Source organism: Anomalospiza imberbis, unplaced genomic scaffold, assembly GCF_031753505.1.
Source record: "Anomalospiza imberbis isolate Cuckoo-Finch-1a 21T00152 unplaced genomic scaffold, ASM3175350v1 scaffold_127, whole genome shotgun sequence".
Taxonomy (NCBI): domain Eukaryota; kingdom Metazoa; phylum Chordata; class Aves; order Passeriformes; family Viduidae; genus Anomalospiza; species Anomalospiza imberbis.
In genome coordinates, this window is record NW_027099667.1 from 37,080 (window position 1) to 50,954 (window position 13,875).

Genomic DNA, 13,875 nt, shown 5'->3' on the forward strand with positions numbered 1-13,875 from the left:
TAGATTGGTTTTTCCGTTGTTCCCCTCCATTGTCGTGGAGAAGGGGAGAGAGGAGAGGCGTTACAAGGACTATCTCAGGATGAGGACACAGAAAGGAGGGAAGGTCTTAGAAAGAACAAACAAGCCTCATGCTGCCTCTTTTGGATAAAGATAATAAAAGTGCAGGTTTCTTAATATCCAGCCACAAATCTTTGGAGTCTTGACAGCCAAGAAGCACAGGAACCCGGAAACCTTGTGGTGAGAGGCTAGAGATTGCTGGCTCAAAACATTTCAGGTGCTTGTATGCGGGGAAAGGGGCAGACCAAGCCTTGCTCTGGTGAGGTGATGCCCTACTCTGCCCACCCCACACTGCCAGGCCTGTATCCCAGCCCAGCAGTGGCCGCTGATCCCTGGCACAGCAGAGGCAACGCTCCACACCTGTGTCTGGAACCCCTAACTCAGCTCCTAAAAGGCCGGGTGAGTGGGAGCCCCATGTTGGGGAAGGCCCCAGGAAAGCCAAAGGGTATTTAACTCCCGAGACATGGCAACCACATGTCTTGGCCCTACCTCCTCTTGGAATTCTATCAGCTGAACACCACTGGAACCAGGATTGGTAGCTATGTTGGTTCTTTTCTAGGTATTTTCTCTCCTTCTCTCTTCCCCTTTATTCTTCCAATTCCATCCTCTCAGATTTTTGAGTAACTTAAAATCTAACAGGCTTGGAGTTTGTGAAGTTGAATGGGCTAAGTTAATGCTTGATGGAATGTTTCATGTGGATTGAATCCCGCTCTAAATTTTTTGCCAAAGTTCTCTGATTTTCAGAAGTTGCCAGTGAAGATTATTTTTGTCATTCCGACCTCTTGAGAACGTCTTGTCAGTATTTCTCCTGCTTTTCTACGTCCGAGTACGTGAACAAGTTTAAGTCCTTTTAAAGTGTCCCATAGAGCAACGTTTTTGGGGCCTTACATTTTAACTGGCACAATGAGCAGGCTGTTCTTGAGGTGACATGGCCATTTTATACAGCAGTAACTGCTCATGACATAATAAAGGAGAAATAAATTTGCAGTCAAAGCTGCTATTTTCTGGCAGAAAAGTAATAGAATCCCACGCAGAAGCTGATCTCAACTGCTCTCCACTGGCAGACCTGCTAAAAGCTTATATATAAAGCTTGTCCAGCCCTAAAGAGAGATGGAGACTGAGAAAAGCCAGCACCATCCGCAGTTACTTGTGGAGAAAACATGAATTTTGGTAGAAGAAAAATTTAAAATCCCAGGAAAGGACCATGCCTGGTATCCATATGCATGGAGATTTGACTCAGAGAGCTGTAAGTTGCCAACAGCTAGAAAAGGAGCTGAATCAGTTGCAAATTGCCTTAGAGCCTGAAACAATAGCCAGCCTCAGGCCGCCGGAGCAGGAAGTGAATGCAGGGATGAAGCCAGCCCCCAAAACCTGAGAAGCCAGTTAAACGCGCTGGTCCAAAGCCAAAGAGCTTTAGACTTGCAACTGAACACGGCTGGGGAAGGCCTGGAACCAGCGTTTTCTAGACTCGAGGAACAGCCAGGCCTCCCTGACTGCAAGGTTACCCCCGCAGCCCTTGCGAGGGGTTTAATGCCTCCGAGTCAAACGCTGTCCTTCAGCCTAAACTCCGCCCGCCCCTAAAACATACAGAGGGGGGTGCCCCGAAGATGATGTCACCTTCCTCCGCTCTCTGGAGGCGAGGTTCGACTCAGCAAAGCCAATCTTCTTCCCTCCTTCTCATCCCAAGCCCTGCCCGCTGATAAAGAAGCAATTCGCTTATCAGGAGGCAGGGTAGGGTAGTGGTACCTCCCTCTGCAACAGAAGTGGTTGAATTACACGGGAAAATTAGCAATGATCCCAAAGAAAGAGAAATGGAGAATGCTTTGAGAATTTTGCAAATGGGTGTGGGGGGCGGGGGGGAATGAAATAAATCCTTTTGGGAAGGAAGCGCATGGTGAAAAGCCCTGGTCTTTTGCCCGGGGAACAATCTGTTGTGTGAAGAGTTTGGACCCCTTGGAGCGGGGGAGAAGCCCCAAGCAATGCATGAGAAACAGCTGATGTCCCGTTTCCCTTCTTCTGGGTTATTGTAATTTAGTTCAAAACTTAAGGATCAAGATTAAGAAAACAAAATCTCGGGACCACCTCCAAAATTGGGTTGCGAGAGGGTGGTGAATTCAGCCATCCTAAGAGGCTTTCTGGAAATAAAATGGGGACTAAATGGAGAGTCCGTTTCCTTGTATTCTTAAAGAAGCTTTGCAGACTGCTCCTGCAGCGTCTCCTTCTGGCAGCAGTGGGTATTGAGCCTTGTCTGCCACCAGAGGCTGGAGGCCGAAATGCTGCCACTAGAGACTCTGTAGGAGAATCCTTAGGAGAAAATGCTTTTCTCCTCATGCAAGTTGGTTGTTTTGGTCTCACTAATAACCCTGAATGTTCAAGTATATCCTCACCAGGCAGGAGACTGGGTGTATGTCCAGACCTGGAATACAGAGCCGCGAAAGGACTTTTGATGCCAGGGCTGTGAGATTTACAGCTCGAGACTCCCAAATTATGTGCTTAACGTTAGCTCTGGAGGCACGGAATTGTACTGGACAGTACAGTAAATGGAACTCCGCTGCAGATAAAGCTGCAATGGAACATTTCTGAAGTGAAAAGCATTCCATGGTTTATCTTTCTGCCCATTTCCAGAGCAATGTCCCTAGTATGGCAGCATGGCTGTTTGCTCCTGAATTAGTTAACCATGCTAGCAGGAGCTTGTACCTAGTGTCTATAATAGCAAGTATGGCTTTGAGTGCCAGAGGGGTAAGAGAACAAGAAAGAAAAGAGAGCCATGTCCTTTTCCCTGAGGACCACTCTAACATCACACACCTAGAACAAATACTACCTGACCCGTGGAAAAGAAATTTTGGCTTATGGACTGCAGTCTAAATTTGCAAAATAGAATGGAACAGAACGTGTAGATCCGACCAAAAGCCCATGTTACCTAAAACTGAAAAGGTCTCAAAAGGATGGTTGGCTACTCTAACTTTGGTTTGCCTACATGGTGCTAAGAATCCTCATCAGTATTGTTACGGCAGTGGATAATTTAAATAAGATAACTTTTGCCAAATAAGGCTTATTGGCGATTGTTGCTTTCTTGATGTCTTCTCAGTTTCTTTTTACAGGCTTTTTTTGTTGGTTTAATGAAAGGATCACCAAAACTTTCTGTGGCAGAGAAGACAAAAGAATACCAAGGGGATAGTTCCTCGGTCTGAAGCAGGTTCAAATGGGACTGAGTTTTCTCCTCCTAGAGGTGTTTCACGGAAAGATGAAGTGGTGACAGGACTGAAGAATTGCTCTTCTTCACCGCATTGAGTGTTTACATGTTTTTATCTTGCTACCTTTTAAGACATTTACGTGCATAGGTTTTAGATGCGTTTGTTGCAAGCAATATTTTAAAAGTTTTGTATCTTCTCTCTGGTTGCCACAGTGGGGAGAGACAATTCCTCCCTACATTTATCTTAGGCAAATTTTTAGACCTCTTCCTGTCTCCTGAGAGCAAAGCACAAAATTACTCCACCAAGGCAAGTAGGTGTAATAATGGTAGGTGGTGTGTAGAGCATGATTGTGCACAAGAAAGGCATGTGGAACTGTGGGTGGCCCCTGGAAGGAAGGAAGGGGGCTTCCTGGAAGTAGGAGGAAAAGGGGCTGACAGAGGAGCAGAGGTGGCAGCTGGAAAACTCTCTCCAGCTGTAGACCAAGAAGGCATAAGTGGTTAAGCTGACGGAAGACAAGAAGAAAGAAAGAGTTTGGGTTTGAGAACCACTGAAGCGTTAGGTAAAGTCAGGAAGGTATTTGGTCGGCAGCCTTGACTGAAATGAGATGCTGGGGAGGTTGGAGCCTCTTGAGTTTTGTTATATCTTTGATCCCCAGCCCTGAGACAATCCAGACTACTAGGACAATGAAGTCATTTCAGATGGCTTTATTGAGAAAGGTTGCTCTGCTGTCATTTTCTGAAAGGCACTGAAATGATCCCTCTCTGGGTGCCGGTTCCCTTCTCTGCCCCACACGACCCAGCTAGCAGTGGGGCAGCCAGAGAAGAATCAGCAACAACACCCCGGGCATCCGTGGGGCGCGAGGGGAAACTCTCCGGTCTCGGCAGCATAACTGTGGTGTGCTCCATGGCAGAGCAACAGAGAAGAGACGGGTACAACTGAAGTGCCAAAACTGAAGATATTTCATAAAAAAAAGGGCACAAACAAGGGTGCAAAACAAAACATAAAGAGGCTGCTTCAGAAGATGCCAAAGTGAGGTCAACACAGGTAGACAGATATAGATATAGATATAGATATAGATATAGATATAGATAGATAGAGATAGAGATAGAGATAGAGATAGAGATAGAGATATACATACATCTATATAGTCTTTCATGGCAAGTTCCAGAAGCCTTCTGGCCAATCACCGGCTGTTGATCTGCATGGCCACTCCCAGTCAGTCCCAGAGTCCTTTACTCTTCATGATATGCTCACCATAAATTCTCTGGGTGTCATCCGTTGTGGCTTCTCTTCTCCCGAGTCTTCGTGTTGGTCGTTGATTGTCTGATGTGTGGCCACTGCATGGCCCATCCCCTCCAGCACAAGCTCCCACAACTGCCCCCTTTTGGTTTTATTTAAAATGAAAGGTCTAACAATCGTAGTAAAAATAATAACCTTGTTCTAACTAAAAACAACACAATACTTGATAGACATTAACTAAACTTGAGAATTAAAGAAACAGGCGGGTTGATATTGCGGAGCATAACTAAACAATAAGTAAATCCAATTTTCATTTCCCCTCACTTCTGAGGGCCCGAGTCCCAGGCAGCTCTCCGTCACTTCATTCCCCCTCACTTACCCACAAAACAAAAGAGAACAGAAAATCAAAAGGACTTGTGGTGGCACCCTCCCCTGGTGCCCTTGACCAACCACACAAATCAAAAGGAGAGGTTTTGTGGGGGACTAGCCTGTGGGGGACCTTATGGCGGGGCTGGGCACGGGTCTCCTGTGGGGGCAACAGAGCCCTTCCTCAGGCTGTACGGAGGGTGCCGGCTCTCCTGCCTAAATAAATAAAATAACTGGGTCGGCTGGCTTCTGGGGGTCGCCTACGTCCGTAATCTCTGAAACATGAATTACAACAAAAATCGGGGACTGCTAATACAATAGGAAAGCGGGAGCAGGGTTGGGGGCTGTCGCAAAGTGGGTTAGGGTAGAATCCGGGGAGGCATGGCCGCTACCGTCCTGGCAAGGGCACAGAAAAGGAGGGGAGATGGCAGATGGCTGGTGGCTGGCCTGTGCTCTTGAGCAGGTTCCATCTCCAGTCCTGTCCTTCTCAGGGATAGTGGGTTCAGGGAAGCGGGGGATGGAATACGAGAACTGGGAAAGGAAATCGGTTAAATATTGTGCAACTAAAATTTAAATGTAAGTGATCGTCAAATATACCCTCAATTACCACCAAACATCGCAAAGTAAATGATTTTCAATAATCCCTATATGATCACTGGATATCACTAATAAGGTATCAAACGTACATTGAGACAAAAAACAGGAGTCCATGGGAAAGGTTAAAGTCTAGGGGACGTTCTTCCAGAGCATAGACCCAAGAAGTCCCCTAGCAGGCCCACAGGCCTCCACACTGGCTCACGCAGATCCAAACTGCACCAGTTTTCACTCCCTCATGTAGGCCTTAGTTCCCGTGGCAGAACTCGCCTTCCCACTGGACACTCACCTGTGCCTGAGCCTGTGGAGAAGCCAGGCTCCCTCCCCCTCTGCCCACAGCAACACAGACACTCCCAACCTTTCCCAAGAGCTGCAGCGCAACCACAGCCACAGCAGCAACCCCAGCAGTGACACCACTGCTCTGCTCCGTTTTGCCCCACTCTGCTCCTCTAGTCACAGCTGCAAGCCTGTCTCTCCACAACAGGTTGTGCCTGGCGGCAACAAAGCCACAAGACTTCTGCCCGCTTCCAATCCATGCCACAAACCCCATCTATGGCTCTTCCCACATTTAAGAAACACCTGACCATTCCGAAGCAAATTTAGACCTTAATGACAGGGTGAGAACAAAGGGAAGCTTCCAACACAGTGAAGGTTTTATTTATTATCCTATTTATTTCCACTATCAGTCTAAACAAACTACAAACTACGAGCTAGAAACTAGGAACTAGGAAGTAGAATAAACAACTATGGCCTCTTCCAGGGCTAGTATCTCCTCTCGGCCATAAACTGCTGCGTTGCCACGATCAGAGGCGTCAGGCTGGAGGTCGGCTCGGCGGAGGTTACAAACGGATGCTGCCCAAAGAGAAAAAGAAGAAATTAATTTCTACTTACCTCACAGGCTGAAACAGGCTTTCTCTGGCAACAAGAAAGATACAGAAAGGAGGGCATTCTGTGCACCTCTGTCTCCACATCCAGGACCTTGCTACATGGGGCCAACATGGCTCCCAATCCCACAAATCCATTAATTCAGATGTCTTCAGCTGAAGGAGATTTGGTCTAGGTGACCTTGAAAGGCTCCTTCCAACCCATCCTAGGCCAGGATTCTCCTCTCTTTTCCTTTGAAAAGCCCCCCAGACTGGAGATTCTTAGGAGCGGGGCCCATCCGAGGCCTTGGACTTGAGCAGATGAGGAGCCCCTGGCAGTGGGTGGCTGGCGCATCCGGCAGCCGCTTTGCCTTTTACCTGCAGAAGTTCCTGGGCAGACCAGCGCCTGTCCTCGTCCGTCTCCAGGCAGCAGTGCAGAAAGTCTCGCAACCAAGCGGACTGTTGCCTGGGGTTCTGCAGCTTCGGGCTGCCCCTGGTGCTTATCAGCTGTTGAACCTAGAGCAGAAGGAAATGCCACGCTCTACCTGCCTCTTTCACACCCCAAACTGCTCAAACAGACCCCACCGGACAAGCTCCGCTCTCCAGTGGCTCTTTACTCCCTGCCCGAGGGTGGCAGATACCTTTCCTGCCCCTACTAAAAGAACCCAAAGCCCGAGGCAGCCATAGCCAGTCCAATATGCAAAGGCTCTTGCCTTGGCCCCTGATTTCATTGGCTGAGGGAATTAGGAGCAACTCCATCAGCAAAAGCACCCTTTGCTTCTCTGAGCACTGACACCAGCTCTACAGGCGATGCGGAAGACAGACTTTTATCTAACTCTACTATTTCCAAGGATTATTCCATCAAATGCAGCTCAGCACTGCTCACTGCTCCCTTAGGCAAAGCTTCCATCAAGCAAAAGGCATCGTGAGGTTTTGGTGCAGTTCGTGATCAAATGCCAAGGGGATAATCTGGACAAGAAGCACGAGAGACTATGCAGCCTGGAACCCGTCATTTTCAGCTGCTAGCAAGCTTCCCAAGCAGAAGAATGGGAGCAGATTTTGTCCGAGTGACAGCAGTATCTGAGAGTAGTTGCAGCGTACCGTGCGGGAGGTCATCATCAGGTAAGGAGGCGCTCCTTCCACCATCTCCATCCCCACAATGCCAAAGGACCAGATGTCCACTTTGGGGCCATAGGGCTTCCTGCTGAAAATTTCTGGCGCCATCCAGTAAGTTGTCCCAACAGCCGATCTCCGTTTGCTCTGCTCAGCGGTGAGCTGAGCAGAAAGGCCAAAGTCAGCTGAGGAGAAAAAAACCACTCTGATCAAGCCAGCGTGAATTAGGGAAGCCAACAAAAGAATTCCCCACGGTACCAATGTCCAAGAAGGCAGTGTGGAATCCCAGCTGCAAAGGGGCCCTGCTGCCATTCCTCAGGCCTGCAGCCGAGGAAATACGGAATTGGCCACTTAGCAAAAGCCCCCAGTTTCAGGCAGTGGCTTTTAGTCCCCTGAAGCTATTAGACTGCAACTGCCTTGCTTGGGAAGGATCACACACAAGCCAAAGGCACCCCCTACCCCTTCTTCCCAGCAACACCTCCCTGCGCCTTGTGGCTGTGCTCTGCGCTCACAGCAGGGCAGCCTGCACTGCCACGGGCATCAGGGAACCGGCAGTCACCCAAAGGCAGCCCCACACCGCAGCCCGCCACGGCTGAGCCTGGCCAACAACACCCACCCAACTTGACAGATCCGTCCAAGCCCAGGAGAATGTTGTGGCTTTTGACGTCTCGGTGGATCACTTGCTTGGAGTGAAGGAAATCCAGGCCTTGCAGGCACTGAGAGAGGAAAAAGCAACACGAGCCTAAGTGGATTTCGTCCCACAAGCAGGGAAGTGGCACATCTGCAAGGCTGACTTCCTGGGGGATGGTGAGCCATGGCAAGACAGGCTGCTGGCAAAGGCAGCAGAGCCTGCTGCTCCAACACGAGGACAGCAGTGCTTTTCTAAGTGCGGGTGTGTTTGCTTTTGAAAGAGAAAGGGCAATTGTTCCTCTGGCCAGTGTCCTGCAAACACAGACTCAAGAAGCACTGCTGCCGTGGCTGTACTCTCTCCAGCCAGACAACAGTGGCTGCTTTTGCCAACACCACGTTGGCTGCCAGGCTCTCCTTTCAGGCTGAGCTCTGTGAGAGTCCTGCGAGTATCTCTTTGTCTTTGCCACTTGCTTGACATGGTGCCAGCAGCACCTTTGCTCTTAGGAAGGAATGCAGAAGGAATGGGAAGGAACGCAGCGCACACAGGCTCCAGGCAAGTGTTTAGAGAGGCAAAGACAAACACCCTAGAAGAAGGGCAGGGACACTGGCAGGCACTTCCGATGCTCTTGCTACTGCCAGTTATAAGAGAAAGGCAGAAAGGAAGCTCGGAAGGTGAAATCTCTCCTCTCCTTATCACCCATTTGGAAGGACCATCCCGACCAAGCCGTGGGAAGCACAAGCACCATCCCTTACCTCCCGAGAGACAGCTGCTATCTCTCCTTCTGCCATACGAATCTCCCTAATGACATCGTGTAAAGAACCTCCATCCATGTACTCCATCACCAGCCAGACTTCCTCGTCCACCAGGTAGCTGAAGGGAGGAAACAACAGCCTGGAGATGAATGCGTGCACTTCCTGATGGATTCTCCTTCCTGTGTCTCTCTCAGAAGAAGACAGGAGGAAGTCAATAATCATTGGCTATGCTCTCCAGGGCTTGAACTCAATCTACAGTGTTTTGTCAGCACATAAGACCCGTGGGAAAAAAAATCAAATGCCAAACCAAACAAAACAATGTGGAGAGAGGACAGGAACTTTGAGGCTGTTGGCTCAAGAAAGACAGGGCCAAGTCCGCTCTTTGAAAGCACACGTCAAACTAGGTATGCCAGCAAAGATTAATGCAGCCCCAATGCAATCTCCTCCCAAGACACTGTCGATCAGTCCAGAAACAGGAATTAACAGCTCCATCCTCTGTCAGCTCCATCCTCTGCCAGCGGTTGAACCGCTGCCTTGCAGGATGTGGATGACCTTTCATGGCAGAACAGCAGAACCACTCACCTGTCTAGAAAGGTCACAAGATTGGCGTTCTTATTGCCACGCATGACCTGGATTTCATTCAGGCACAGTTCACTGCTGCTCTCTTCCAGGAGACTAATTTTCTTTATGGCCACCTACAACGACATGGAAAACCGTGAACCAAAGTCTGTGGCGCAGGACCACAAGGGGAAGACGGAGACAGTGATTATGGGATGATGGAGCTGGGCTGGGCCAAACCGCCTTGTGGCTGGACATCAGACCGCTTGCTTGGGCACCTCCCAGGACAAAGAGCCAGATACTCTTTGCCTTGTAAACCTGGGAGAAACATGGTCTAAGCTCTCCACCGCAAAGCTCTAACAACACAGGCTGTGCCCACAGTCTTCCCCCAGGGCCTTACTTTATCATCCCCATTTTCATTCACACACCCCTTGCAAGCAGGAAGCCATTTTGTGCCGGTAAGAATGGAGCAAAACTGCTGGGAAACCTTTGGCACTTCTGGGGGGCTTGATCATTACTCCAGCAACCACTGGCATTCTCCATTGCACAAGAACAAAGCAAACCCTTGCAGACATGACAGATAAAATGCCGTCCTAAAACAGCACTGCAGAAGCTGTGGCGCTGCTTGACGCTTACCTCTTCTCCTGTGGCAGTCTCCACTGCCATGCACACCGTGCCAAAACCCCTAGAAACAAAAGAGCAGCAGAGAAAGAAGAAGTCCTTTAGTCCCTGCAAGTGCAGGACACCGCGGTCCAACCGCGGAAAAAAAGTCCCGGGGCAAAGAGTAAATGGAACACGACAGATTCTCGTCTGGGTCTTTTCTCCCTTTTCTCTTTCTGTATCTGTGCATGTGTGGGATTTTTCCAGGCACATGCCGGTTCGGCCTTCTCCCACCTCTCCTTGGAGTCTATCTGCCAAATTCAAGCACCACCACTGAGGCCTTCTGAGAAGTCTGAAGCCATGTAAGAGCCATTGGAGGAAAGCCTCCAGACACAGATCCTTTCTCCAGCTTCCAAGGAAAATAGTGTCCAGCCACAGCCTGCAGCCACAGCCGGAGCAGGCAAAGGCTTCCACTGTTGCGCACACAAATGGAGAAGTACTCAAAATAGAGGATCCTTAGACGGCTGTGTTCTGGGTCCAGAGCCATTGGCAGCTGCTTCTCTTTGGTGCACCAGACACAGGAAGGGCTCTACTTTTCTGGCCACTTCAGCTATAAATGCTGACCAGTACTTAGAGATCATCAGGCATCATCTTAACGCAGTGTCTGAACAGCTTTGGAGCTTGCCTGCTGTCACTCTGGGGAGGTGTGACACCAGCAAAATGCACCGCCCCCCGCTGTGAAGAAGGAGCTGTGGCTGCACTCACCCTTTGCCAATCGTTTCCAGTTCTGTGTACTTAGCCTCAGGATCTCCCTCGCTCACCAGCATCTCTGTAAAAATCCCAAGGAAAGATGTTCACTTCAGAAGAGGTCCCACCCTGCAGCAGATCAGAAAGACAGCCCCACTGTCTGGGACACTCTGCCCTTTCAACTCAGTCAGCTGGGAAACACCACCACCACCACAACCAAAACCACCACCACCACCACCACCACCTCAAAAACAACAGCAGCAAGACAAGCAGCCCTGCAGCACAGATGGCCTGCCCAAAACTAGAAGTCTACACTAAAATCTAAGCACATCGAGAAACAGTCAGAGGAGACAGGGATCAGAAAACTGCAACCAGGAGAAGTGATTGTTGTCTACAAACATTAAGGGCAGCAGGAAAAACAAAACCTTTCTGTTCTTGGCCATGAACACTCTGTGACATTCAACAAAAGCTTTCATCCTTGCAAACATCCAAGGCATCTTGGGTTCTGGAATCAATTCTTATCAACAGCTGCCCTTTCCAGAACAGGAAGAATATTGCAAAGTGCTTCCAGCAGAGCCGAGATCTCCAGCTTTAAGCAGGACTTTGCCTAAACAATGCCCCTCTGCCTTTCAAGAGCAGCAGCTTATGTTATACCCTACTGTGATGGGCCTCAGGAATGAGGTCCCTCAGCCTTTAGGCCAGGCTAAGTTCTGAAGATGACCTTGGCTGTGCCCCACAGGAGCTGGGCCCCACAGGAGCTCCTTGAGGCCTACTCATTCGCTAGGTCACAGCCTCCTGCTCAGCCAGAAACAACCTCTGTTTTCTTTTTGGCATAGAGGGAAGCTCAGGCAAAGCCAAACCAGGCCCAGCTGCCCTCAGAGGCAGGAGCAACACCCCAGGGACCCCTCACCACCTCAAAGCACAACAGCAGGTCCTGTGTGGAGGCCACAGGACCTGGCACTCAGCTGAGGAGGAGCAGGAGGTGGGACAGCTCTTGCTGACACGCGCACACACAAGGCACTGCTCCGGCGGACAAGGATCACAAAGCACATACTCAGCATGGCCAGGCACTTGTCCTCTGTCCTCTCTCCCAGCTGCTCTCTGCTGCCAGAGGAACCAGTCGTGCTCCAGCTGCTGCCAGAGGAACTAGTCGTGCTCCAGGTGCACGAGCTGCTCAGGCTTGAGTTTCCAGCTTGGGGACTGGAGGCTTCTTCAGGGCCTTCAGCTGCAGCTCGTGCAGGTACCAGGACACAGGAGGTGGAGCTCTGGGACAAGAAATTCATTTGGGTCACAAACATGCCTGCACGTCGGAGGTGCCCCTCCGATCCCATTTCAAATGCAAGCTCCTAGGAAGACGCTGCTGGCCACACCCAGGGCTCTTCCCCTCTCAGCTTTCGCAGCCCACTTCTCCAGCTCAAGGCGCAAAATCCAAAGGCTGCTTTTACATGATGGACAAAATGACACCAAAGACACTGCTAGCCAAAACAGGCACTTACTGACGTGGGCTGCTCAGGCCGCAGGCTGACAGCAGGGGCAGGTTCATTGGCAGCGGATTCCTCCTCTTCAGCCTCTTCCTCGGGTGCAGAGGCAGCCAGAGCAGGTGCTGACGCTGCCCCTGTGCTCTGTGGGCAGACAGCAGCATGAGGGTCAGGAAAGAACCTGTCATTCAGAACCTTCGGTATATTCAGCTACAGGCCCCGCTGCAACTCAGCTGTTCCTTTAGCTACTGACTGACTTTAGCTGTTCTGTGGGGAGGGCCTGGTCCCTCCTGGGGACAGTGTCTCCCCATATCCTGCAAGGCTGTGAACTGCATCTTTGCACTGCTCTCTTCACTGGGGACAAGGAGCCTGCACAGCCACTGGGCACAAAGGGCTTCACTTGTACCCCAGGAGCATCCCAAGACATCCTAATGCTACCTCTTGTCTCTGGCTAAGACAAATTCACAGCCCCTGTCAGAACAGTAGGAAAGCGATGCCTAAGCGTCCAAGTTCCACACCCCTTTTCCAGGCCTCACAGGCTGGGGGAAGTGCTCTGGAAGAGCTGGAAGGATTCCAGCCCTCAGCATCTTCAGCCAGGCACGGGAGGTGCTGTCTGACCAGAAACTTGCAGCTATGCTTTGTTCCAGCCACAGGACTACCCAGAGGTGCCACTTACTGACGCTGGATGCTCAGGCCCTGCAGTGGCAGCAGGTGCACTTTGGTGGGAATCTTCCTCCCCTTCGGCCTCTTCTTCAGGAAGACGTGCAGCCAGAGGAGGCTCAGAGGTTGGTTTTGGGCTCTGCAGACAGACAGCAGTGTGAGGGACTGGTAACCTTCTTTATATTCAGCTCTAGAGCCAGATGCACTAAGGAGAAATCATCTGCACAGAAATGGCATTCTAAGTTGTTCAAACTCAAGTAGAATGGGCCAATTCGATGGGACTGCACTCTCTTCTACAGGAGAAATTCCATCATGGCTTAAAGCACCAAGCAACCCCACTTTCAGCTGCTTAAAAGCTCTGAAAAGGAACTGGAGGAAACAGCCCGGGATCCAACTCCTCCTGCAGCTGCTACTGCTGCTGCTGCTGCTGCTGCTTCTGCGAAGAGCCTGCACTGTACTTCCATTCATCCAAGCAGGCTGGCGCTGGACTGCAACAGGCCCAGCTCACAGCTTGCTCCACAATTGTCAAATGCTACCAACGCCAAAGGCTCCTTTCCCACTCACCCAAGGACCGGATTCTCTCCAGGCACGGGTGACGTGACCTGCAACACACAAGGGAAAAAGAACCAGATGCTGTAAGAAAACTGCCTGTGCTGGGCAAGCCCACCAGAAAGTCACCAACCCAAAGACAGATCATTCTGTTTTCACTACGTCACTCCAGCAGCAAGCCTTGTGTCACACAGCAAGCAAGACAACAGCACAAACCACTGCCTCGTCTCTACCTTCTGTCCTCTTTGGCCACTCAACCCATAGAAACTTGAGACTGAGAAAGTCCGAGTGGTTCTGTACTAGGCATTACAGCTTCTGCCCCACCCCATCCAGCAGGAGCTACAGCTCCTCTCTTTCCTGTACTTCAGTTTTCTGAAGAGATTGCATGCAGCAATTGCCATGGGCTTACTGAAAGCCTTTCCCCAAAATAGCTTCGCCCAAGTCCCCCTTAGCCATGGTGGCAGTTCTGTGGTG

At 50.3% G+C, this 13,875-nt stretch overlaps 1 protein-coding gene across 1 annotated transcript; it reads right to left on the minus strand.

Annotated features, from left to right (window-relative positions):
- Positions 1 to 7,270: 7,270 nt before the first annotated feature.
- Positions 7,271 to 11,843, minus strand: LOC137466013 (serine/threonine-protein kinase PAK 3-like). Its single transcript, XM_068177958.1, has 7 exons — positions 11,769 to 11,843; positions 10,733 to 10,796; positions 10,004 to 10,052; positions 9,392 to 9,504; positions 8,810 to 8,927; positions 8,043 to 8,142; positions 7,271 to 7,611 (listed from the first exon to the last, which is right to left on the minus strand). Exons 1-7 carry the CDS (start codon positions 11,773 to 11,775, stop codon positions 7,304 to 7,306), a joined length of 759 nt encoding a protein of 252 aa, XP_068034059.1. The 5' UTR covers positions 11,776 to 11,843; the 3' UTR covers positions 7,271 to 7,303.
- Between the last annotated feature and the right edge of the window lie 2,032 nt (positions 11,844 to 13,875).